The sequence below is a fragment of the Callorhinchus milii genome, unplaced genomic scaffold (assembly GCF_018977255.1).
Source record: "Callorhinchus milii isolate IMCB2004 unplaced genomic scaffold, IMCB_Cmil_1.0 Scaffold11, whole genome shotgun sequence".
In the NCBI taxonomy this organism is placed as follows: Eukaryota; Metazoa; Chordata; class Chondrichthyes; order Chimaeriformes; family Callorhinchidae; genus Callorhinchus; species Callorhinchus milii.
In genome coordinates, this window is record NW_024704752.1 from 715,817 (window position 1) to 739,062 (window position 23,246).

General features: G+C 42.1%; 2 protein-coding genes across 2 annotated transcripts; both read left to right on the plus strand.

The window, feature by feature from the left end:
• The first annotated feature begins 2,176 nt into the window (after positions 1-2,176).
• Positions 2,177-6,867, plus strand: LOC121849893 (extracellular calcium-sensing receptor-like). The gene is given in 7 exon segments (XM_042339201.1): positions 2,177-2,210; positions 2,213-2,433; positions 2,796-3,264; positions 3,267-3,625; positions 3,843-4,070; positions 5,196-5,319; positions 5,957-6,867. Coding segments are annotated over 7 exon segments (2,346 nt in total).
• Positions 6,868-13,698: 6,831 nt separating this feature from the next.
• Positions 13,699-17,572, plus strand: LOC103172171 (extracellular calcium-sensing receptor-like). Its single transcript, XM_042339169.1, has 5 exons — positions 13,699-13,983; positions 14,386-15,216; positions 15,413-15,640; positions 16,456-16,579; positions 16,662-17,572. The coding sequence occupies exons 1-5, from the start codon at positions 13,726-13,728 to the stop codon at positions 17,570-17,572; spliced, it is 2,352 nt and encodes a 783-aa protein (XP_042195103.1). The 5' UTR covers positions 13,699-13,725.
• Positions 17,573-23,246: the final 5,674 nt, after the last annotated feature.

Genomic DNA, 23,246 nt, shown 5'->3' on the forward strand with positions numbered 1-23,246 from the left:
AACAAGTACTCCATCTCACCCTTTGGGGTCCACAAGCCTTGGCTCCTGCCAACTTGTGCCTAATATATAACGGAATTGGGGAAGAACAATACATCGCTCCAGGGATTCCATTCCAATAATCAGTTTCTGGAGTTTGCATGTGTAGTGGGATGCATGGAATTCTGTTTGGTTTGGAGTCATGATGATGGGTTTCAGTGTGTTTCATTTGGCTGACCAAAAAACAGATACGGAGAGGCCCGGTTCAAGGACATGACTATGGATGTGGGTGGCAGGGTTAATGTGGAGGGAGAAATGGAGAGAGAAGAGGAGGGAGGAGAAGGCTCCTGGAGCAGAGGTTGAAGGAAGGTAGAAGGATGGAGTTATCAGAGAGTAACTTGCTGAATGGGGATTTTGGAATGAGGAGATGAGGAAAGTAGAGAGCGATTGGATGCAGGTAAGTGGTGTTCAAAGAAAGGGAAACCTCCTGAGGAGTAAGGGGATAGGCCAAGTGGAGGGCTGGAGATAAGAGTAATGCCACTATCAAGCCGGTTGGGTCATGGGGAAGGCTGAATGGTGTATCCAGGTGGGATTGAGGGAGAAGATTTGGTGGGTGATGATCCAGGTTTTAATAAGGGCAAGAGCAGGTCAAGATGAGGATTTTTTGGAGAGGAATGCATTGGAGTTCAAGTTCATGTAGCATTGAAAAGATTACATTTAAATCGAAGCATAAAAATAACCAACTGTTCGTAAGAGGATAGCCATGTTAAAGACAATCAAACGAGTACAGGTGACATGGCCAAATGTGAGTTGCATTGAAACACAAACATATGCTCTGAGGGTATTTTCCACTTCTGGAGTCAGGAGGATTGTTCCCTGGGATATTGAACATGTACGTGTCCTTTGTACTTTGTAATCCATTAGCTGTTGCTAGGTTCATGTATTATATATATACGCGTGCACTTAACGATAAGCCGTGTTGGGAAAGAATCAGCATCAGTTTGCCATGTATTGTTTATTGTTGTGGTTACTCTTTGTGGATTCTCTGTGCGATTCCAATGAAAATCACTGCAAGCTTCAAAGAAAATTTGATTTATCTAAAATATCGAAACAGGGAGATGTGATTCTGGGAGGAATCTTCAATATACATACAGCCCCCTTGGAACATATCAATTATTTTCTTATTGCTCCTGAAGAAACTAAATGTGAAAGGTGAGCTCAGTATTACTACAGACCAAAGTTTATTCAGACTGTTTATATAACGACAAGTGCTAATCCCATCCAGTTCTATTTTGAATGAATGCTGGATATTTTTATTATATAATGTAGAAAGAAATAAGTGCTACTCAAATTACTTGGCAACTTTCTGTTTCCTATGTGAGCAACAAATTCCAACTCACCATAGTCTGTAAAGTTATTTTAGCTTGAAATTTTAAATTGTGCAATATTGTGGAGAATTCTGCAACTCAGACTTCATTTGGAATTTGTTTTTTGCTATTCTTAATAAGCTATTCTTCATTTCCTTGAGGAAAGGAGAAAGGCAAAAAAAAAAAGGGATAAATTTGCTTCTTTTGGACAACATTGAACATTGGAGGAAGGACATCAGGAGATTGTAGGGTAGATTCACTGGGACGACATTGGGTATGAGATAATAGAGCTAAAAGGAACTTAATAAGCATTTTGGCTGTAACATCTTTAGGACATAGCAAAAGGGATCTGGAAAGTGGGATTAATAATGAGATTGATTCAGAATAATGAGGGTATGATAGAGACAAAGATTGCAATGGCGCACGCACATTTGGACTTCTACTCTTCCTGTGTTGAAAAATGTTGCTCTACATTGCTTTCCTTGTAAAATAAATCCTATTTTATTTTACGGCTCTTTCCAATGAAACATGTTAATAAGTGCAATGCATGATGAGCAGCCATACAGCAACAGCAGGAACGTCATCCAATGTCATTACTTTGCTTTATGTTACCACCCATGTTGGAGAACAATTTTGCTTGTCAATTATTTCATGAGGTTACCATTATGCTAAAAGTATTCAAAAATATAGAATGATTTCAGTATAATACAATATTCTCCAATTAATGTTCACTGGCATTTAATGACTACACTAATATGAAATATGTTTGTAAACAAAAAATCATGTGGGTGTCGTCCAGTTTTGATTTCAGAGCATTTCGTCTCGCAAACACCATGATGTTTGCAATAGAGGAAATAAACCAGACCCAGTGCTGCTCCCTGGTATATTTCTGGGTTATAAGATCTATGATGACTGCGATTCCCCCAACATTGCTATTAAAGCAGCACTTGATCTTGTGAATGGTCAAGAACAAGAAGATGGCGGCCCAACCTGTGAAGAGTCTCCCAATGTTCCTGCTCTTGTGGGAGCAACCGGATCCTCAGAGTCCATGGCTGTTGCAAAGACAATTGGCCCTTTCAGAATTCCAGTGGTAAGTTATATCGTGATACTCAACTATATTTGGTGGCATTCATTACACAAGATTAATATTTACTACATACTCAATAAATAAAAACAAAAAGTAATAAGAAAATAATGGATTAAATGCACAAAGCGACAAATGTCAAAAAAATTTAATTGCTATTTAGGAATCAAAACTATTCGATCACGCTTATTCAAGAATGGTACAAGGGCGGTAAACCCAGCAAATGCATGACAGCTTCATACATGGGGAGCGTGAAGTGACATGATTAACAATTCAGACATGTTGTGCATCTCATTAATTTTGGATATGAATCTGTATTTTATTAATAAGTTTCAATATTCTATCTAAATGTCTTCCATCAACCACAGGTCAGCCATTTTTCAACCTGTGTTTGTCTGAGTAACAAGCATGAATATCCCACGTTTTACAGAACCATACCTAGTGACTACCATCAGTCCAAGGTTTTAGCTCAAATCATTAAGAAGTTTGGATGGACGTGGATTGGGGCTATCAGAAGCAACAATGACTATGGTAACTTTGGAATGCAGGCATTTGTAGACATTGCGCAGGAACTTGGCATTTGCATTGCCTTCTCGGAATCATTTCATAGAACTGATTCTATTGAAAAGATAAGAAAAATTGTAAATATAATGAAATCATCTACAACTAAAGTGATCGTGGCTTTTGCTGCCCTGGCAGAAATGCGGATATTACTCAAAGAAATTATACGACAAAACGTCACTGGAATTCAGTGGATAGGAACTGAGGCCTGGATAACAGCACAGATTATTTCTCCAGATGAGACCTTAAGATTTCTCACTGGGACAATTGGCCTTCAATTCCTTTGTTCGAAGTAAAAGGATTGCGAGAATTTCTGCTTCAAATTCATCCTTCTGGGTTTCCCGGAAATAGTTTAGTGAAGGAGTTTTGGGAAACTGCGTTCCAATGTATTTTCTGGTCAGGAAACACAAGCCAAATAACTGCAGCATCTACATTGCAACAATGCACCGGCCAAGAAAAACTATCAGCTCTGCACAATGCATATTCTGAGGTATCTATGGATGGAAGTTCCTACAATGTATATAAAGCAGTGTACGCTGTGGCTCATGCACTTCACAATATGATCTCGTGTGAGAAAGGAAAAGGACCATTTATAAACAACACCTGTGCACATGTATCCAATCTTCAACCATGGCAGGTAAGGAAATGTTTAATAAGTCAACAGATCTACTTTCCTGTCAAATTTCCACATTGCTTAATTGTAAATTATTTGCATGTTTCACACAGCATTTAACTTGACCTTCGCCTATCAGAAGATATCACTCAGAAATATGCTTCGAAAAAAGGTCTTTAAAAGTTTGATGAGAGATATGACATTATAACCCATAAACCATGTATTTTATATTTTTGCAAAGTTACTTCATTACCTACAGTCAGTGAATTTCACAATGACATCCGGTGACAGGATTTATTTTGATGAAAATGGAGATCCAGTGGCCACGTACGACTTGTTAAACTGGGGAATCAATTCGAGAGGCGCTGCTGAAATTCGTGTCATTGGCTTCTACGATGGCTCTGCTTCTCCTGGTCATGAACTCACTTTGGATGAGGAAGCTATTGTGTGGAGCAGTCGTCAAAAAATGGTATATATTTCTTATTAGTTTAGATTAATACTGGTTTTAAAATAATATAATTTTAACAATGTTAAAAACAATTAATAGGCATCATGAAAGGCAGCCATTGTGAATACCAGAGCTCGAAGTCACCAGTAATCTTATTTTGTATCTCATGCATTTATTAAATTATTGTCGCTCATTTCTGAACTCTACGCAAAACAAATAGGATTGAAATTTCAATATTAAACAGCTGATAAAATGCTGATAAATGTGTCCAGAGTTCTCCTTTAGGCTTTGGAGTTCTTGGGCATGAAAAGGAATGGGCTTTTTTTCTAACTCATTAACAAGCTCCAGGAGCAATTAATGAGTTGGACATGTGTTAAAACCTCCACATTATCAGCTGTCTCCACAAATATCTCTCCCCATTCCCGTGACGCTACACTGACCTGCAAAGCAGGACCGAGAGGCAGAGGAATCTTCATGGTAGGCATCTCTTTCCAATGGCCCCTAACAGCAGTTACCACCATTAAGCAATGTAAGAAGATGTCCCGTGTGCGTCTTTTCTATTCCTTGTAATCAAGAACAGATCGAGTTGGGAGTACAGCTGCTGGGATTCCGGGTTGAGGAGCACATGGTTACATGTCAAGGGCATTGTACCAGCTTCATTGGTATTGGGAGAGCCACGTTGCTCCTGAAGATGGGCATCTCAAAATGGTGGAAGTACTGCTCAATGTCAAGGTGTAGAAGCTGAAGGCATTTGTACATTTTAGGTTAGTTTTACCCTTCTGGTGATGTGTTGCTGTAATAGTAATCCTCATCGTGCAGCACCCGAGATGTTTCTGGAACCGTTATCCAATTAGCAATGTGCTCACGTCCGATGTCTAATGCCCAATGACTGATTTTACTGCCTGGAGAGAGTTAAATGGAGTGTACTTGAGTTTGAGTTGCGTCCAAGGCAACATTGCAGCCAATCGAAGATTGGAGTCGACTCTGTGTGGCTGTCCAGGTAGATCAGTGCGTGTCAGGCAATTACAAGGCACCAAGAGGAGAAAGTTACAGGAACCTTTAGCACTAGTTAACTTCCGGAACATTTGTTTTAAATACCTGTATCCTGGCACTATAGTATTCGACAGTGTTCATTTCTACACTTAGGTTCCACGTGCGGTTTGCAGTGAGAGCTGTGTACCTGGAACAAGAAAAGTTGCCAGAAAAGGCCAACCCGTGTGTTGCTTTGACTGCACAGAATGTGCTGAGGGAGAAATCAGCAACATCACAGGTGAGTGTAAAATTCCTCTTCCTATTTGCAACAACCATTTGCCCTCCACACAGGGTAGCGTCTCAGAGCGCTTAACTGTGGCGGAGCCTGACTCTGAGCCGGGGGGAGGGCGGAGATAGCTATCAGCACTGGCGAACACGAAAGAGGGGAGAGAGGGGGTGAGGTGGAAGGATTGAGAAAGAGTGTTCCAGAGTTTAGGGGAGTAGTAGCTGAAAGCACAACATCCAATGGTGGGGCAGTGGGTGTGGGGGATGAGCAGGAGGCTGGTGCCAGTCGATTGGGCAGTGAGGGGGTCGGAAATGTAGGGAATTGCCAGGGAGTGAATGGATATGAACACGAGAGTGAGATCTTGACGTTGATCCTTTCGGTGATGGGGAGCCAGTGGAGCCTGGGGCAGAACTGGTGAGATGTGGAGATTGGTCCGGCTCCGTATGCGGGCGGCAGAGTTTTGAATCAGCTGATCTTGTGAATGGTGGAGCTGGGGAGACAGGAGAAGTGTTTTGGAGCAATCCAACCTGGAAGTGACAAACACGTGCACGAGGATTTTGGCTGCATTTCGGTAAGGTACTGTCTACACTATTTGAACAAACCTCTTTAGCAATGTTCATGCGAAACTTAATTATTGTACGTTTCCCAGATTCCACAGACTGCATCAAATGCCCTGAACAATATTGGCCCAATCAGCAGAGAGATCGTTGCCTACCAAAGGAAATAGAGTTCCTCTCCTTTACCGAAATGCTGGGAGGTGTATTGCTGACATTGGCTCTGGTGGGAGTGAGCACCACAATAAGTATTACCATTGTCTTCTTCACACACAGAGACACTCCTATTGTTAAAACCAACAATTCTGAGCTCAGCTATCTGCTTCTCTTTGCATTAACGCTGTGTTTTCTGTGCTCAGTGACTTTCATTGGCGAGCCCTCAGTCTGGGCTTGCATGTTGTGCCACACAGCATTCGCTATCGCTTTCGTTCTCTGTATTTCCTGTATTTTGATTAAAACAATCCTTGTGATTCTGGCGTTTAAGGCAACTCTTCCAAACAACAACATGGCCAAATTGTTCGGGCCTGCTCAGCAGCGTTGGAGTGTATTCCTCCTTACCTCTGTTCAGTGCCTGATATGTACTCTCTGGTTAACTATATCACACCCATTTCCCATGAGAAACACAGAATATTACAGAGAGATTATCATTCTGGAATGTGACCTGGGCTCTGTGAGCGCCTTTTATTCTATGGCGGGATATATTGCTTTCCTGGCCGGAGTGAGCTTTGTGCTGGCGTTTCTAGCTCGGAAATTACCTGATAACTTTAATGAGGCTCAATGTATAACCTTTAGCATGCTCATCTTTTGTGCTGTTTGGATCACTTTTATACCAGTTTACATTAGCTCTCCTGGGAAATACACCATTGCTGTCGAAGTCTTTGCTATTTTAGCCTCGAGTTGTGGGTTATTGTTTTGTATTTTTGTTCCTAAATGTTACATTATTTTGATAAAACCTGAAATGAATACTAAAAAACACTTGATGGGCAAAGTACCTGCAAATAAATAAGCACTGCACACTGATCGTGTGTAACAGAATGTAAACATATCATGTCTTCATTAAATGCAAAAAAGAAAATAACTGAGTTGAATATCACATATATTTAATATTTCATATGTATAATAGGATTATGCTTGTTAGCATTTTCACATAATCAGTAATAGAATCCCTAATCTGTCACAATTAATGTGCTTTCCAGGTAAAAGTAATGTATTTGAGTCCAGGGCTATTGCTGTGGAGTGCATAGAATGGGCAAAACGACAGTTGTCTATTGTGTAAGTTTTGCTGTTTTGTTTGACTATTGTCGGCCAAAGTCTATGGGAGTGATTTCAACACAGTCAACAACGACCTGCATTTATATAGGGCCCTTCATGCGGGTTAGTGTCCCAGTGCGCTTGACAGTGGCGGAGTCTAACAATGAGCATTTCTGCTGTGTTGTTTGTTAGGTAATGGATGGAAGTGGGCAATGTGGCGGAACTGGAATAAAGTGGTCCTGGTTAGCGATCGGATGTGTGGTAGAAAGCGAAGCTGGGGATCGCACCTGATGCCTGCATTGCCCACAAGTTCACAGAGGTTGAGGAGTTCGAACAGGCAGGGGAGAAGATGTTCATGGGAGCTAAACAGTTTGGTTTCCGTCTTGCTGACATTCAGGTGCAAAAAATTTGTGCTCCTCCAGGCCTTGATGGCCATCAAACAAACTGACAGGTCATCAGTGGACTGGGAAACGCAGCTGGAGAAGTAGATTTGTGTGTCATCTGCATACATGTGGAAGTTGACCCCGCGTCTGCAAATGACATCTCCGAGAGGGAGCATGTAGATGAGGAAAGGAACGGGGCCAAGTGTGTAACCATGGGGCACCCTGCAGGTGACCAGGTGGGGGCGTGAGGGAAAACCATTGGCCAAGATGAAGTGCTCACAGTTGTTTAAGTAGGACTTGAACCATGCGAGTGCAGTTCCACGAAGGTGGATGGGGGAGGAGAGGCAGTGGAGGAGGATGGTGCGGTTGACTGTGTTGAACACAATGGAGAGGTCCAGCAGGATGAGGAGGCTGAGAGGGCCGTGGTTACACAGAGAGAGGACATCATTTGTTACTTTGACAAGCGCTGTCTCTGTGCTGTGGGCTGGAAACTGAACTGGAGGGGTTCGAGTAGCGTTTGGATGGTGAGGTGAGAGCGAAGTTGGTTTGCAACAATGCGCTCCAGGGCTTTGGTCAGGAAAGGCAGGTTTGAAATGGGACGGGTAGTGCAGGATGCTGAAGGGATCGTGATATATCAGTGATGATTCGTTTGTAAACCTTATTGGCCATTAGCCACTTTGGAGGACTGGAAACACTCTGATGCACTCAATTTTTTTTGATTTTTTTTGACAAGATTCTTACTTTAATGATTTTGAGGAAAACATTAGCAGCAAAATGAAGGATGTGACAGCTGAGTCTGTTCGTTCTTATATTGAATTTCAATTTATAGAAATTGACAATCGCTTCTTCGGAACACAATCTGATTTTCTCTGACCTCCAGCAATGGTGCACATTGACTGTTGCAAGGCTAAAGTTCATCACCAATATTCGTAACGGTATTAAATGTTCAAGGTTACCAGTGGATGGTTGCATGTCTCATGTAATTACCTTTCTTCTGTGACTACCAGGTATATACAGATAAAGGATTGTTGATCAATTCGAAGACTTCACTTATTCTTGCTCTTAATGGTCCCTCTGAGCGCAGTCATAACACAATTATTATACGAGTATAAGTCTTGCTGGACTGAAGGAGATTGATGGAGCTTGAGGTCCATCCAGTTCAGCTTCTGCACCCTGGCAGTCACAAGCGCATGCCATGGCCCAAACTATACACTGTGTGTACATTTGAACAAGGTTTTTCCGTTTTGATTTGATCTTTTGTAGAATTGGAATTGAAGGTTTGCAACCATGATCAGTTTGTGCAACTGATCTAATAATACTAGTGACGGTAACTCATCCTTGCATTTGATATCTGCCCTTTCACTTCAGGAGGACGGTGGAAGCTCTTCACGACATTTTACTTTGAAGAGCAGCTCTGAGTGTTTTGTAGCAAATGTCTCATGTCTGGGAGTGCTTTGCGGAAATATATGTTTAACGTTATAGGATTGCGCATTGCACTAATCCTTGTGTAAAATAAACTAACCTTTGCCTTTGAGCTTTCGACTATTTCACATTTTCATGATGCTAATGCAGAACAACAACAACAACAAAATGACATTTGTTAAAGTACCTTTCATGTCGGGAGGACATCCCAAGGCACTGAACAGACAGAGTTTCGGACCTGAGCTGGGGGTTGGGGTCAGGGTGGTTTGACGGAAGTGGGGCAAGCAGGGAGATCGAAAGCACGGTCAAAAAGAACATAAGAACATAAGAATTAGGAGAAGCAGTAGGCCATTCGGCCCCTCGAGCCTGCCCTGCCATTTAATACGATCATGGCTGATCTATTCTAACTCCACCTACCCGCCTTATCCCCATATCCCTTAATCCCTTTATCTACAAGAAATCTATCAATCTCAGTCTTGATTATATTCAAGGACTGAGCATCTACAACCATTTGGAGTTGGGAATTCCATAAATTCGCTACCCTCTGAGTGAAGAAGTTTTTCCTCAACTCAGTGTGAAATTTTAAGACTGTGACCCCTGGCTATAGATTCTCCAACCAAGCGAACACGTCTCCCACTATCTATTCTGTCGTGCCCCTTAATAATCTTATAGGTTTCCATAAGATCACCTCTCATTCTTCTATATTCGAGAAAATATAGGCTTAAATTGTTCAACCTATCCTCATAACTCATCCTCCTCATCCCAGGTACCAACCTAGTGAATCTACGTTGTACTCCCTCCAAGGCGAGTACATCCTTTCTTAAATAAGGAGACCAAAACTGCACACAGTACTCTAGATGCGGCCTCACCAGGGCCCTATACAGTGCAGCAAGACTTCCCTACTCTTATATTCTAACCCTTTTTGTAACAAATGCCAACATACCGTTAGCTTTCCTAATTGCTTGCTGTATCTGCAAACTAACTTTTGTGACTGAAGTACAAGGACACCCAAGTCCCTCTGATCTCTAACACTATTTAGTTTCTGCCCTTCTAAAAAATAATCTGCTCTACTGTTTCTGCCACCTTGGTGGATGACCTCAAACTTCCCTACATTATACTTCATCTGCCACGTATTTGCCCACTCACCTTGTCTATCTACATATCGTTGCATTTTTTTAATGTCATCCTCGGTGTTTACTCTCCCGCGAATTTGGATATTTTGAGTTTGATGTGCTCATCTAGATCGTTGATGTAGATTGCAAATAGTGGAGGCCCAAGCACTGATCCTTGTGGCACTTCTCAAGTCACATCCCGCCAATCTGAGAAGGACCTGTTTATCCCTACTCTTTGTTTTCTTCCCATTAGCCATTCTTCAATCCATGCTAATATATTCCCCTTAATTCCATGGGCCCTAATCTTGAGGATCAACCTTTTATGCAGAAACTTATCAAATGTCTTTTGGAAATCAAAATACACTACAACCACTGATTCCCCCATATCTAATCCACTTGATATCTCCTCAAAAAAATCTAAAAGATTTGTTAAGCATGACTTCCCTTTTGTGAAGCCATGTTGACTCTGTCTAATCATATTGTGGTCCTCTAAGTATCCCACTATGACATCCTAAATTAAGGGTTCTAGAATTTTCCCTACCACCGATGTCAGACTAACTGGTCTATAGTTCCCCATCTTTTCTCTCCCACACTTCTTAAATAGTGGTGTGACGTTTGCGATCTTCCAATCAATGGGAACCGTTCCAGAATCCAACAAATTTTGGAAGATCAGACACAAGGCCTCCACTATCTCATGAGCTTCCTCTTTTAAAACCCTCGGATGCAAACCATCAGGTCCAGGGGACTCGTCACTTTTTAATGCCAACAATTTCCCGAGCACCAATTCTTTGCTAATGTAAATTTCCCTAAGTTGCTCCTTGGTTCATCTCTATTTCTGGTAAACTTCTTGTGTCTTCTAACGTGAAGACAGAAGCAAAGTATTTATTTAGGGACTCTGCCATATCCTTATATCCCATTATTATTCCTCCTGTGTCTGCCTGTAATGGACCCACATTTACTTTTGCAAGCCTATTCCTCTGAATGTATTTATAAAAACTCTTACAATCTGCCTTAATGTCCCTCGCTAGCTTGCCCTCATAATCCATTTTCTCAATCTTAATGAGCTTTTTGGTTTTCTTTTGTTTGTCCCTAAAACACTCCCAGTCCTCAGTTTGCTACTCTTTTGGCAGTTTTATAGTCCTTTTCTTTTAGTTTAATACTTTCTCTAATAGCTCTAGTTAGCCACGGATGAACTGCTTTCCCTGTGAGGGAATATGTGACCGCTGCAAATTTTGCACTCCATCTTTAAACGTTTGCCACTGTTGGCCTATTGTCATATCCATTAATCTAATTCCCCAGTCTATTTTAGCTAAAAGGAGGGTCTTGAGATGAGTCCTGAAGGTGGCGATGAGGGGGCGAAGCGGCGGGACTGTGGGATGGAGTACCAGAGGGTGGAGCTGGACAAGGATGGTGGTGATAGGGTTGTGAAGTTTACTGTGGGCGAGGACACAGGCTGCAGAGTTCTGGATGATATGCAGCCAACAGTGGGAGGTGTTGGGGAAGCCAACAAGCAGTGATTTTGCACAGTCGAGCTTTGATGTAATGAAAGCGTGTATCAGGGTTTCAGTGGCCTGCGGTGTGAGACAGTGGCTGAGCCGGGCAATGTTGTGGTGGTGCGGGACGGCAGAGAGGGTCACGGCACAGATGAGGGGCAGAAAGGACAGTTAAACAAGATGCTAAGGTCCCGGAGTGGCTTCTCAAGGTGGGATGTGCAACCATGGATGGAGATGCTGTCAGCGCCTGAGGTGAGGGGGCGCTAATGGGATCCAATCAGGAGAGCTCGGTCTTGTTGTCGATAAGGCATAGAGAAACTTCGTTCATATTAATTAGTTGGTTGCTCATGTCACATATCTTATTTAACAAGAGTATTGCTTATCATAACTGTCTACGGTGCTGTTAGTTGGTGCCAAACAAGACGATAGCCACACATTAGGGATTTCACCGTATTAAAGGCAGAAGTGTGCAGGTGGAATATGTTTGAAAGCCCCAATCATGGCTACAGGAGCTGAGGGATTAGTTACTGTTTCCATACTCAGGTCCGTTATTGCCCCTGGGATTCTCTTTACACTATATATATACACTTTATATTTGGGATCAGAAAGGGAGCTAATCCCACAAGTGGTTACTGTTTGATACACTATATATACAAACAGATTCAGCCCCACGTACAATATACAGCACAGTTTCATGCTGACAAGGGATCAGCAGCGGTTACCGAGAAGCTCTGTGATGTTCAGCCCATATGTGTGGCTGCTCATTGCTTGTTGTGTTTGGGGATCCCAGGGAAAGCATTGCAGGCTCCAAGGCAAGTTCAATCTATCGGAAATATCCAAAGATGGCGATATCGTTCTAGGAGGTATCTTTGATGTACACGTTGATCGCTTTGAACAAATGAATACGTTCATTACTGCTCCAGAAGAAACAAAATGCAAAAGGTGAGCTCAGTAATGTTAGGGACCATCGTATGATCAGAATTTAATAATAATAATGATCCTTGCATTTGATACAGCGCCTTATCACATCTTCGAGACGTCTCAAAGCGGTTCACAAGATACACTGTAAAGTGAATTGATAGCAGCGTCCCACAAACAGTCATGGATTGAAATGACCAAATTATTATCATTACTATTTTTGAAGGAAATCTTACTCCCAGAAAAGCGATCTGCCAATCGACTGATGACCAGTTTCCTATTTAGTGCTGGTAAACAGAGGAGTGTGGGGTAAGGAAACTTGCCCAACGTTTTGCCCTGCTCGCGAGTTCAACCAACGTCACTCGCTTGCAAGTCAAGTGCTCTAACTACTGAGCTGCAAGACTACAATTACAGCATTAATGTAAGTGGAGGTGATTAATCCTCCCAGGTCTATTTTAGTGAAAGTTATATATTTAATAATGTTGAACCCCATTCGCTTGTGAGTGATTTATTATTCCAAATAATTCTGAAGTGTTCAACACCATTTGTTGGCTTTAAAATAACACATTTATTCAGACTGCAAGCCAAAATAAGATTCAGCAAAGAATTACATGGACAGTTTTCCGTTTCCTATTTTCGTAAAAATTCACTGTCCTGATAGGCTTATTATCATGTTCTTATCAACTAAAACAAAAACTTGCATTACCAAGAAGCTCTGTGATGTATAGGCTCTATGTGGTGCTGCTCAGTGCCTGTTGTGTGTGGGAGTAACAGGGAAAGGATTTGAGGCTGGAACGGAAATTCAATCTATCCGAAATATCCATATTTCCGGCAGGGCAGTGTCTTGAAGAGCTTAACGGTGACTTAGTGTGAGCCCTTTTGCTTGGGAGATGAGTTATTAAACCAAGACCTTGTCTGCTTGCTGAAGTGGGCATGAAAGATTTGCTGGGATTTTTGTAAAAGAGAAATGCTTTCAGATCTTCTTTATGTCACAGGCGCTATCACAAACATTAGGTTTATTATTGCCGTCATGGAATGCATTTGGCCCAATGAAAAGTAACATTACTTACGTTTGCAACAGCGCCTTTCACCTCGAGAGGACATCTCAAGGTGCATCACTGGGTTTTCTATGCAATGCAGTGATTGTGGTCTCAAAGGCCCATTCTATTCAAAAAGCACCTTATTGAAGCTGTCATTCAATGTACAGGACTCTGATATAACTGCAACATTAATGGTGGATTTCTTGTGCAGTTTCGATTTTAGAGCCTTCCGTCTGGTCAATACGATGATGTTTGCAATAGAGGAAATAAACCAGAACCCGGCACTGCTTCCTGATATTACTCTGGGATATAAGATTTATGATGACTGCGGATCTTCCAATATTGCCACTAAAGTAGCACTGAGCCTTGTGAACGGTCAAGGAGCAACAGAGGATGACCATAACTGTGAAGAGCCTCCTAATGTCCCAGCTCTTGTTGGTGTTGCTGGATCCTCAGACTCCATAGCTGTTGCAAGGTCAATTGGTCCATTCAGAATCCCAATGGTACGTTATCATATTCATATTGGTGCAAAGTCAGTTACTCTCTGAACAGAAAATAAATATTTAACATTTCACAAACATTTCAATCTAAAACCAATACAAGTATTGTGGATTAAATATACAATGATGTATTCACGTCTGTTATATGTTAAACATTGTAGTAATAAATGGACATTGTCCTATTCTTCTAAATTTATCTTACATATTGTTGCATCTCTAACACTCCACACCTCCCCTCCCTCCAAAAACAATGACAGCGTCTTACTTAAGGACGCCTTAGTTGATGATTAACTATACTGGAATGCTTGAGATTGGAAACTGTAATACTCATCAAACGTGTGTAAAACAAAAATGTTTTTATTCAGATCCTAACTGTTTTCTGTCTAAATCTCTGATCAATGGCAGGTCAGTTACTTCTCCACCTGCGTCTGTCTCAGTGACAGGAACGAATATCCCACGTTTTACAGAACCATACCCAGTGACTACCATCAGTCCAAGGCTTTAGCTCAAATCATTAAGAAGTTTGGATGGACGTGGATTGGGACTATCAGAAGCAACAATGACTATGGTAACTTTGGAATGCAGGCATTTGTAGACATTGCGCAGGAACTTGGCATTTGCATTGCCTTCTCGGAATCATTTTATAGAACAGATCCATTTGAAAAGTTAAAAATAATTGTAAATATAATTAAGTTATCGACCACAAAAGTTGTGGTGGCTTTTGCTGCCCACACCGAAATGCAATTATTACTCAAAGAAGTAATACGACAAAACCTCACTGGAATACAGTGGGTGGGAACTGAAGCCTGGATAACAGCCCAACTTATTGCCCCAAATGAAAATGCGAGATTTCTTATTGGAGCAATTGGCCCAGCGATTCCTTCAGCAGAAGTAAAGGGATTGCAGGAATTCCTTCTGAAAATTCATCCGTCTAAGTTTCCCGGAAATAGTTTAGTTCAGGAGTTTTGGGAAACTGCGTTCCAATGTAGTTTCTGGTCAGGAAACACAAGCCAAACAAACACAACATCCACATTGCAGCAATGCACCGGCAAAGAAGATGTAACAGAAATACACAATGGATATTCTGATGTAACTATGGATGGAATTTCCTACAACGTATACAAAGCGGTGTACGCTTTAGCTCATGCACTTCACAATCTGCTTTTGTGTGAGAGAGGAAAAGGACCATTTATGAACAACACCTGTGCACACACATCAAATTTTCAGCCATGGCAGGTAAGGAAACATTCGTACATAAAACATATCTGTATTGGTAACCAATGCTCTGTGTATTTTTTGAAATATGTCAACCTACTGACGATTGTTGTTACTAACCATCTCATAGAATAAACATTATCGTTCATGTAATGTGACGTTATGATTCCTCAATGCTGCCTTACATTTGATCATATTCTTTGATATTGTTGTACAGATTCTCCATTACCTACAGTCAGTAAATTTTACATCTAAATCCGGTGACAGAATTTATTTTGATGAAAACGGTGACCCTGTGGCCAAGTATGACTTGATAAACTGGCAAAAGAATTTGAAAGGCGTTGCTGAAACTCGTGTAATTGGCTTCTACGATGGTTCCGCATCTCCAAGCCGGGAGCTTACGGTGAATGAGGAGGCTATCGTGTGGAGCAATGGTCAAACTGAGGTAGTTTTCTATTTGCTTTAGAAAGAAACTTGAATTTCAATTGCCATGAAGGAGAATGTCAAAGAAGACTTAAGTAGGAACTTGGTTGTTAGTCGATCGGTGGGTCACTCTGGGGGTAATAATTATAATAATTTGGACACTCAATCCACGACTGTTCGGAGGGCTCTGCTCAATTGGCTGCTGCATTTTGCCCAGAGAATATACAGTTATTTCACTTTGCAATGTATCCTGTGAAGCACTTTGAGGCGTCTCACAGATGTGATAAGGCGCTGTATGAAACGCAAGGATTATTATAAGAACTTAAGAGATAGTAGCAGGAGTAGGCCATTCGGCCCCTCGAGCCTGCCCCGCCATTTAATAAGATCATGGCTGATCTTCTAACCTAATTCGATTTACCCGCCTAATCCACATATCCCTTAATCCCTTTAGTTTATAAAAATATATAATCTGATTCTTGATTATCTAATTTTATGTTCATAAACATTGAAGCAGATTGCATTTGTATTGTTCCCTTCACATACAATAGCGACTTCGATTGCTTTACAGTAGAGGCCCTGAGTTGAGGGAATGAGAGAGTGGGAAGGTTACTGTCGGTGTGGTAGGTTCTGACATTCAAATTGAAGACCGAGCGATAGTATGTATTTGAGGTACTGAGGGAGAGTTTCAGGGTTGAGGTGTAGAATTAAACAGCTTTGGGACAACACTTATTTCTAATCAGTTCATTTGTGTTGTTTAGAAAAAATGCATTGACTGAAACCATTACTGATTACTTCATCTGCATCATTTTATTTGACAAGTTTTATTTTTATTTTGAGATTCCACGTGCGGTTTGCAGTGAGAGCTGTATTTCTGGAACAAGAAAAGTTGCCAGAAAAGGCCAACCCGTGTGTTGCTTTGACTGTACAGAATGTGCAGAGGGAGAAATCAGCAACATCACAGGTGTGTTCATACCTGTCTACACTATTTGAACAAACCTCTTTAGCAATGTTCATGCGAAAGTTAATTATCGTACCTTTCCCAGATTCCACAGACTGCATTAAATGCCCTGAACAATATTGGCCCAATCAGCAGAGAGATCGTTGCCTACCAAAGGAAATAGAGTTCCTCTCCTTTACCGAAATGCTGGGAGGTGTATTGCTGACATTGGCTCTGGTGGGAGTGAGCACCACAATAAGTATTGCCATTGTCTTCTTCACACACAGAGACACTCCTATTGTTAAAGCCAACAATTCTGAGCTCAGCTATCTGCTTCTCTTTGCATTAACGCTGTGTTTTCTGTGCTCAGTGACTTTCATTGGCGAGCCCTCAGTCTGGGCTTGCATGTTGTGCCACACAGCATTCGCTATCGCTTTCGTTCTCTGTATTTCCTGTATTTTGATTAAAACAATCCTTGTGATTCTGGCGTTTAAGGCAACTCTTCCAAACAACAACATGGCCAAATTGTTCGGGCCTGCTCAGCAGCGTTGGAGTGTATTCCTCCTTACCTCTGTTCAGTGCCTGATATGTACTCTCTGGTTAACTATATCACACCCATTTCCCATGAGAAACACAGAATATTACAGAGAGATTATCATTCTGGAATGTGACCTGGGCTCTGTGAGCGCCTTTTATTCTATGGCGGGATATATTGCTTTCCTGGCCGGAGTGAGCTTTGTGTTGGCGTTTCTAGCTCGGAAATTACCTGATAACTTTAATGAGGCTCAATGTATAACCTTTAGCATGCTCATCTTTTGTGCTGTTTGGATCACTTTTATACCAGTTTACATCAGCTCTCCTGGGAAATACACCGTTGCTGTCGAAGTCTTTGCTATTTTAGCCTCGAGTTTTGGGTTATTGTTTTGTATTTTTGTTCCTAAATGTTACATTATTTTGATAAAGCCTGAAATTAATACTAAAAAACACTTGATGGGCAAAGTACCTGCAAATAAATAAGCACTGCCCATTACAGGTGTATGATCATGTGCAGCAGAATGTAAACATATCATGTCTTCATTAAAGTCAAAATGAAAATAACCATGTAAATTCTTTCATATATATACACTCGTATACGGTATTGTTCATGGTAGGATTTCCAACATAAAATAACTGGAGTTTGATCACAAGACATTTAATGTTACATTCGAGCCAACACTTTGAGGTGAGACACCGACAGATTTACAACTTGTGCAATATGCGCACATTGGCAGGATGCTCCTCAATGACAGAGCAAATGTCCACGTGTGCATTACATACCAGTGTGTGTGTGCATTGCATACACTGTGTTAGACAGCATTGCCTTCCCCGTTTGGTATCCGGAGACCACTCACATATGTTCACACCGTTTGGAGACACAATTATATTCCATGTATAGCGTCTCCCAATTACACCCGAAAAAAGGAAGCAATACCCACAATGCAATGCATAACAACGCCCCTTATGACGGGGGTAGTTTTTGCAGCTCCATTGTGGGGGTGGGGTGGGATGGGGGGCGCTTTACCCAGGCGTCCCAATTCTGGGGTTTCACTGCTTTTATCTACAAGGCATGTCCACACTCCACCACTCTTTTTTTAGCTCGCCATTGGTATTGCTGTCTGCCACTCCCCATGAAAATACTCCCTCTTCTACTCCCCATACTCTCTTCTCCCGTATCTGGCATTTTCTCACGTTGTCCTCCTCGCCTTATCCCTTCATGCCCTGCCTGTGCTCCAGCTTTGCATCCTCTGCAAGTTCCATCATGGCTCTCAGCGATGGTTGTCCCAAAGCATCCACCCCAAGTACTTCATCACCCAACTCTCCATCCATCACCTTCTCCGCACACCAACCCTAAGCTGCCTCCATCCCCACCTCTAATGCCAAGTGCGAGATGGTCCTAAAGTTCTTCATGTCAACAATCAAGATATCTGCTTGGCTTCATGCTCCTCCCCTATGGTCCTTTGTGCAATAAATTACATTTGTATATCGCCTTTCAAGTCAGGAGGACATCCCAAGTCACTGGCTGTACACGACGGAGACCTAGCGGTGGTCCACACATTCCAGACCGTCTACATCACCCCTTCCTTCCATCATGGCCCCTACCACTGCCCACTCCCTACACTCCTTTGATCCGATTACTTCCCTACTCAAAAATCCCACCCTTGACCCTCCAACTTCACAAATTACCAAACCATTTCCAACCAGCCCTTCCTTTCCAAAGCTCTGGAACACTTTGTCACTCACCAGCTTTTCTCTCCCTCTCCCTCCAGCACGCCCATAGCACAGAGACAGCACTTGTCAAAGTCATAACCTACGTCCTCTGTCTCTGTGATCAGGGCTCTGTCTGCCTCCTCATCCTCCTGGACCTCTCTGCAGCATTCAACACAGTTAACCATCCATCCTCATCAACTGCCACTCCTCATTCATCCAATTGGATCACATTAGTCTGGTTCGAATCCTACCTACACAAATCTACTTCTCCTCTTCCAGCTGAGAATCCAAGTCCGCCGATATTCTCTTGGCTTGTTGGCAGTCCTGGGTGAGTGAAAACTTCGTACAACAAAATGTTGACAAGATGGATCCCATACATGTTTGCTCGCGCACTTCTATCCTGCGGCTCTGACCTCCTCAACTTCCCTAGCCTATCCCTCAGAGTTACCAAACCAGTGCACAACCTAGGCATCAGGTTCGATGCTCAACTGCCCCTCCTTCCTCACATCCGTTCTCTGACCAGGATCATCTTCCTCCACCTCTGCCACATTGTTCACCTCTGACCGTACCTTATGGCAGACTCAACCGAAACACTGGTCCATGCGTTCGTCACCTCCCAACTGGACTTCTCATATACCCTCTTTGCCGGTCTCTCCAGTTCCACCATGCAAAGGATCCTGCTGATCCAAAACTCTGCCACCCACGCCTATATGATACTCCAAACCCCCATTACACCAGTTCTAGCCAAGCTCCACTGGCTAGTTGTTGCCAAATGGATTGATTTCAAGATCCTCATACCTGTTTTCAAATCCACTCATGCCCTGGCACCTCCGTACCTCACAACCCGCGGCCTCCACTTGATTGGTTCCCTCATGCCATCCGTTCCACCATTGGTGGCTGTGCTTTCAGTCACTAAGCCCAGAAACTCTGGAACACTCTTGCTCTATTCCTTCACTTTGCCCCTTCCTTCCCCATCTTCAGGCTGAGCCTGAAAACCTTCCTGTTTGACAATGCCTACAGTCACGACGCCCTCCCTCCGGCTTGGCGTCATGCATTATCAAGCACTATATAAATGCAAGTTGTTGTTGGCAAGGTTTCCCACTTTTTGTCCAGCTGGGACCAACCTACCAGTTTGGGCTTTGGCTCACAAGGCTAACAGGAGCTGAGTGGGAGGATTCTCTGACCCCAGTGACTGGTCTGCTGTTCCAGGTCCTGCCGATGAGCCAGGCTGTGCTGTATTGTCAGCAGTGCCCTGCAATAGTGCTGACCCACCTGGCTCAGGAACTGGTCTGGCGACCCGCACAGAGGCTTGTTTCCAATATGCGATTGGCAAACATGTCATCTTGCAGCCAGTTCAGTTCCAGACCCTGCTTACCCCACTTCCCCCCAAAACGTGGCAGCCAATTGTGCACAGCAGTGTCCCACAAATCATCGTGGATTGAAACTTACCCAACATTTCACATTGCTGGGAATCCAACCCAGGTCTCTCGTTTGCGAGGCGAGTTCTCTAACAACTGAGCTACAGGACTACACATAATGAAGGATAGTATTAATTTAGGATTGCTACAGTTAAATGAGGTTCAATGTGCTTTATGGTAGCATTTTTCCATATTCCGGAATTCTTTGCAAAAGAAGGCCACCTTCCTATCCAATTTCTACCAGTTCGCATTTCATTGGCACGAATTCTTATCAATCATTTTATTTTTCTAATTTTTTAAATTATTTTTCTAATTTTCTAATATATATTGTATGTATTATCTTTAGTTTGTATATTATGTATATATCTATAGTTACTGCAAACAAATGAAAAGAATGGAAATTTTTCAAAACACATTTCAAAAAATACATTAGCTGCTTGCCAGCACCTTGGGACCTCCTCCTGACGTGAAAAGCTCCAACAAATGTAAATTGTTATTGTTGTTGTTAGTCAGCAGGTTCCTATGCTAAAGGAAAAATAGTGCTGGTGATATTGATCGATTTGCATAGAGTTATTTGAAAGTCATAAACAAGTCCATGAGGTCTCCAGCGTCCTGTTTCCATTTCCAAGGTGAGGAGATTCTTATCCATTGGGATTATCACGATGTACCTATGGTTTGCATTGTTAAATCTGTTTGAATGAGTAAATTGACCCACAAATCATTGCAAAGAGAATGTACTATATATATCTGCACAATTAACAGCCAGGATTCAAATAGAGAGACAATCAGCACCTGTTTCCGAAACGTATTACGATGTACCGGCTATTTTTGTGCTTACTCTTTGCTAGTTCTATGTGGGAATCAAATGAAGACACCTGCAAACTACAAGGAAAGTTTAATTTACCCCAAATATCGAAAGATGCCGATATCGTTCTAGGGGGGATTTTTAGTCTACACTCTGGTCGATTAATTCAAATTAATTCTTTTTTTACTGCACCCGAAGAAACAAAATGCAGAAGGTGAGCTCTGTAATATGATGGAACATGGTCTGTTTTTCTACTGTTTGTAGAGCAATCACTCCCAGGTCCCTCACGATGGGATTTCGATAACTAAATTGTGATCACAAAATATTGCGACATGTTAATTATTTCATATAATGACATCAGTGGCTAGAGAAGGTAATTGTGCACATATATATATAACATATAATATATATAATATATGATATATAATATATATAGTATAATATATATAATATATATAATATATATATGGTATAACATATAATATATATACTATATATAGTATTATATATATACTATATATAATATATATATAATATATATAGTATAATATATATGTGTGTATACCAGATACTATAATTTCCACTAAGTCTTTACAAAGATCTTGACTTATTTTTATTTCCTTTCTTAACATCCATTTACTGTCCTTTCAGCCTGGTTTCATTACGATAATCCTTATGTTTGCTCCAGCGCATTTCACATTGGTTATAGCCCTCAAAGCACTTTACAGGATATACTGTCAAGTGCTGAGATTATGTTCTGTAGCAACGTCTCATAATACAGCCATGTAGAGTATGACTAATTTTATTGATGGATTGTTGACTAGGACACCAAAATAAACTCCCATCTCTTTGTGAAATACTCTTAATTTTGAGCCAAATGGTTCAAGCCCCATGTTGTGGGGCAGGCCGCCGAAACCCTCATACATGCTTTCATTGCATCGAGGCTCGACTATGCAAACTCATTGCTCGTCGGCTTCCCCAACAGCTCCCTCCACAGGCATCCAGAACTTTGCAGCCCGTGTCCTCTCCCGCAACAGGCTCCATGACCCTATCACCCCCATTCTTGCTCATCTTCACTGGCTTCCCATCACACAGAAGATGCAGTTGAATTTCCTGGTGCTCACCTTCCAAGCCATCCACGGTCTTGCTCCCCCCGACCTCTGAGACCTCCTAATCCCCTACCATTCTGCTTGCTCCCTCCGCTCAGTGGACCTGCTTCACGTCCCCCACCTTGCTCACCCCACTAATGTCGGGCGGGTTTTCTGCCACTCTGCCCCCACCTTCTGGAACTCCATCCCGCATTCCCTCTGCCTCGCACCCTCCCATGTCACCTACAAGTCCCATCTCAAGACCTTCCTCTTCGACCGTGATTTCGTTCTCCCTGCTTCCCACCCTCCACCCTCCCCCACCCCCAGCTCAGGTCCATAACTCTCTGTCCAGCGCCTTGTGATGTCCTCCCAACGTGAAAGGCACTATACACACGTAATTTTGTTGTTATTGTTGAATGTTGAAGATTTCATAGCACTATTTGAAAAGAGAAGGGAGTTTATTCTATTGATACAGACAATGACTTCACGGCTGTGTATGGGTCATTGCTGTGTGCTCTGAGCGCTCTGAGACACTACCCTTCGTGAAGGACACTATATAAGTGTTCGTTGTTATTGTTGTGTAAGTTGGCTGCTGGGTTAGTCACAATTTTCCTTCGTAGAAGTCCAGTGTAGCTTCGGATTACTTTCCAATTTTCAGATATCATTACTGCGAATATCTTAGGTCCATGATGCATTTGAGTAACTGCAACGCTACAGCAGGGGCCATTAATATAAAATAGTCAGCACTAAATCAAACAGGGAAGTCAAAAGAGACTTCATTACCTAGAGAGTGGTCGGCATGTGGAAGGAGATTAATTGAGGCGAATAGGAAAGATACATTTAAGGGAAGCTAGATACTTACATGAGGGAGAAAGACATAGAAGGTTCTGCTGGTAGGCTTAGTTGAGGAAAGGCTGAGGAAGTTGAGTAAGCAGGAGGTTCATGTGGAGCATAAATGCTGTCAAAGACCAGTTGGGCCAAAAGGTCTGTTTCTGTCCTGTATATTCTATGTAATTCTATGTAATAGTCAGTTTGCCCAATACTGTATTTTGATTTGACATTTCATGCTGCTCACATTCAACTCATTATCTATGCTAATTTTGCGGAAGAATTTAACATCAAAATGCATTTAC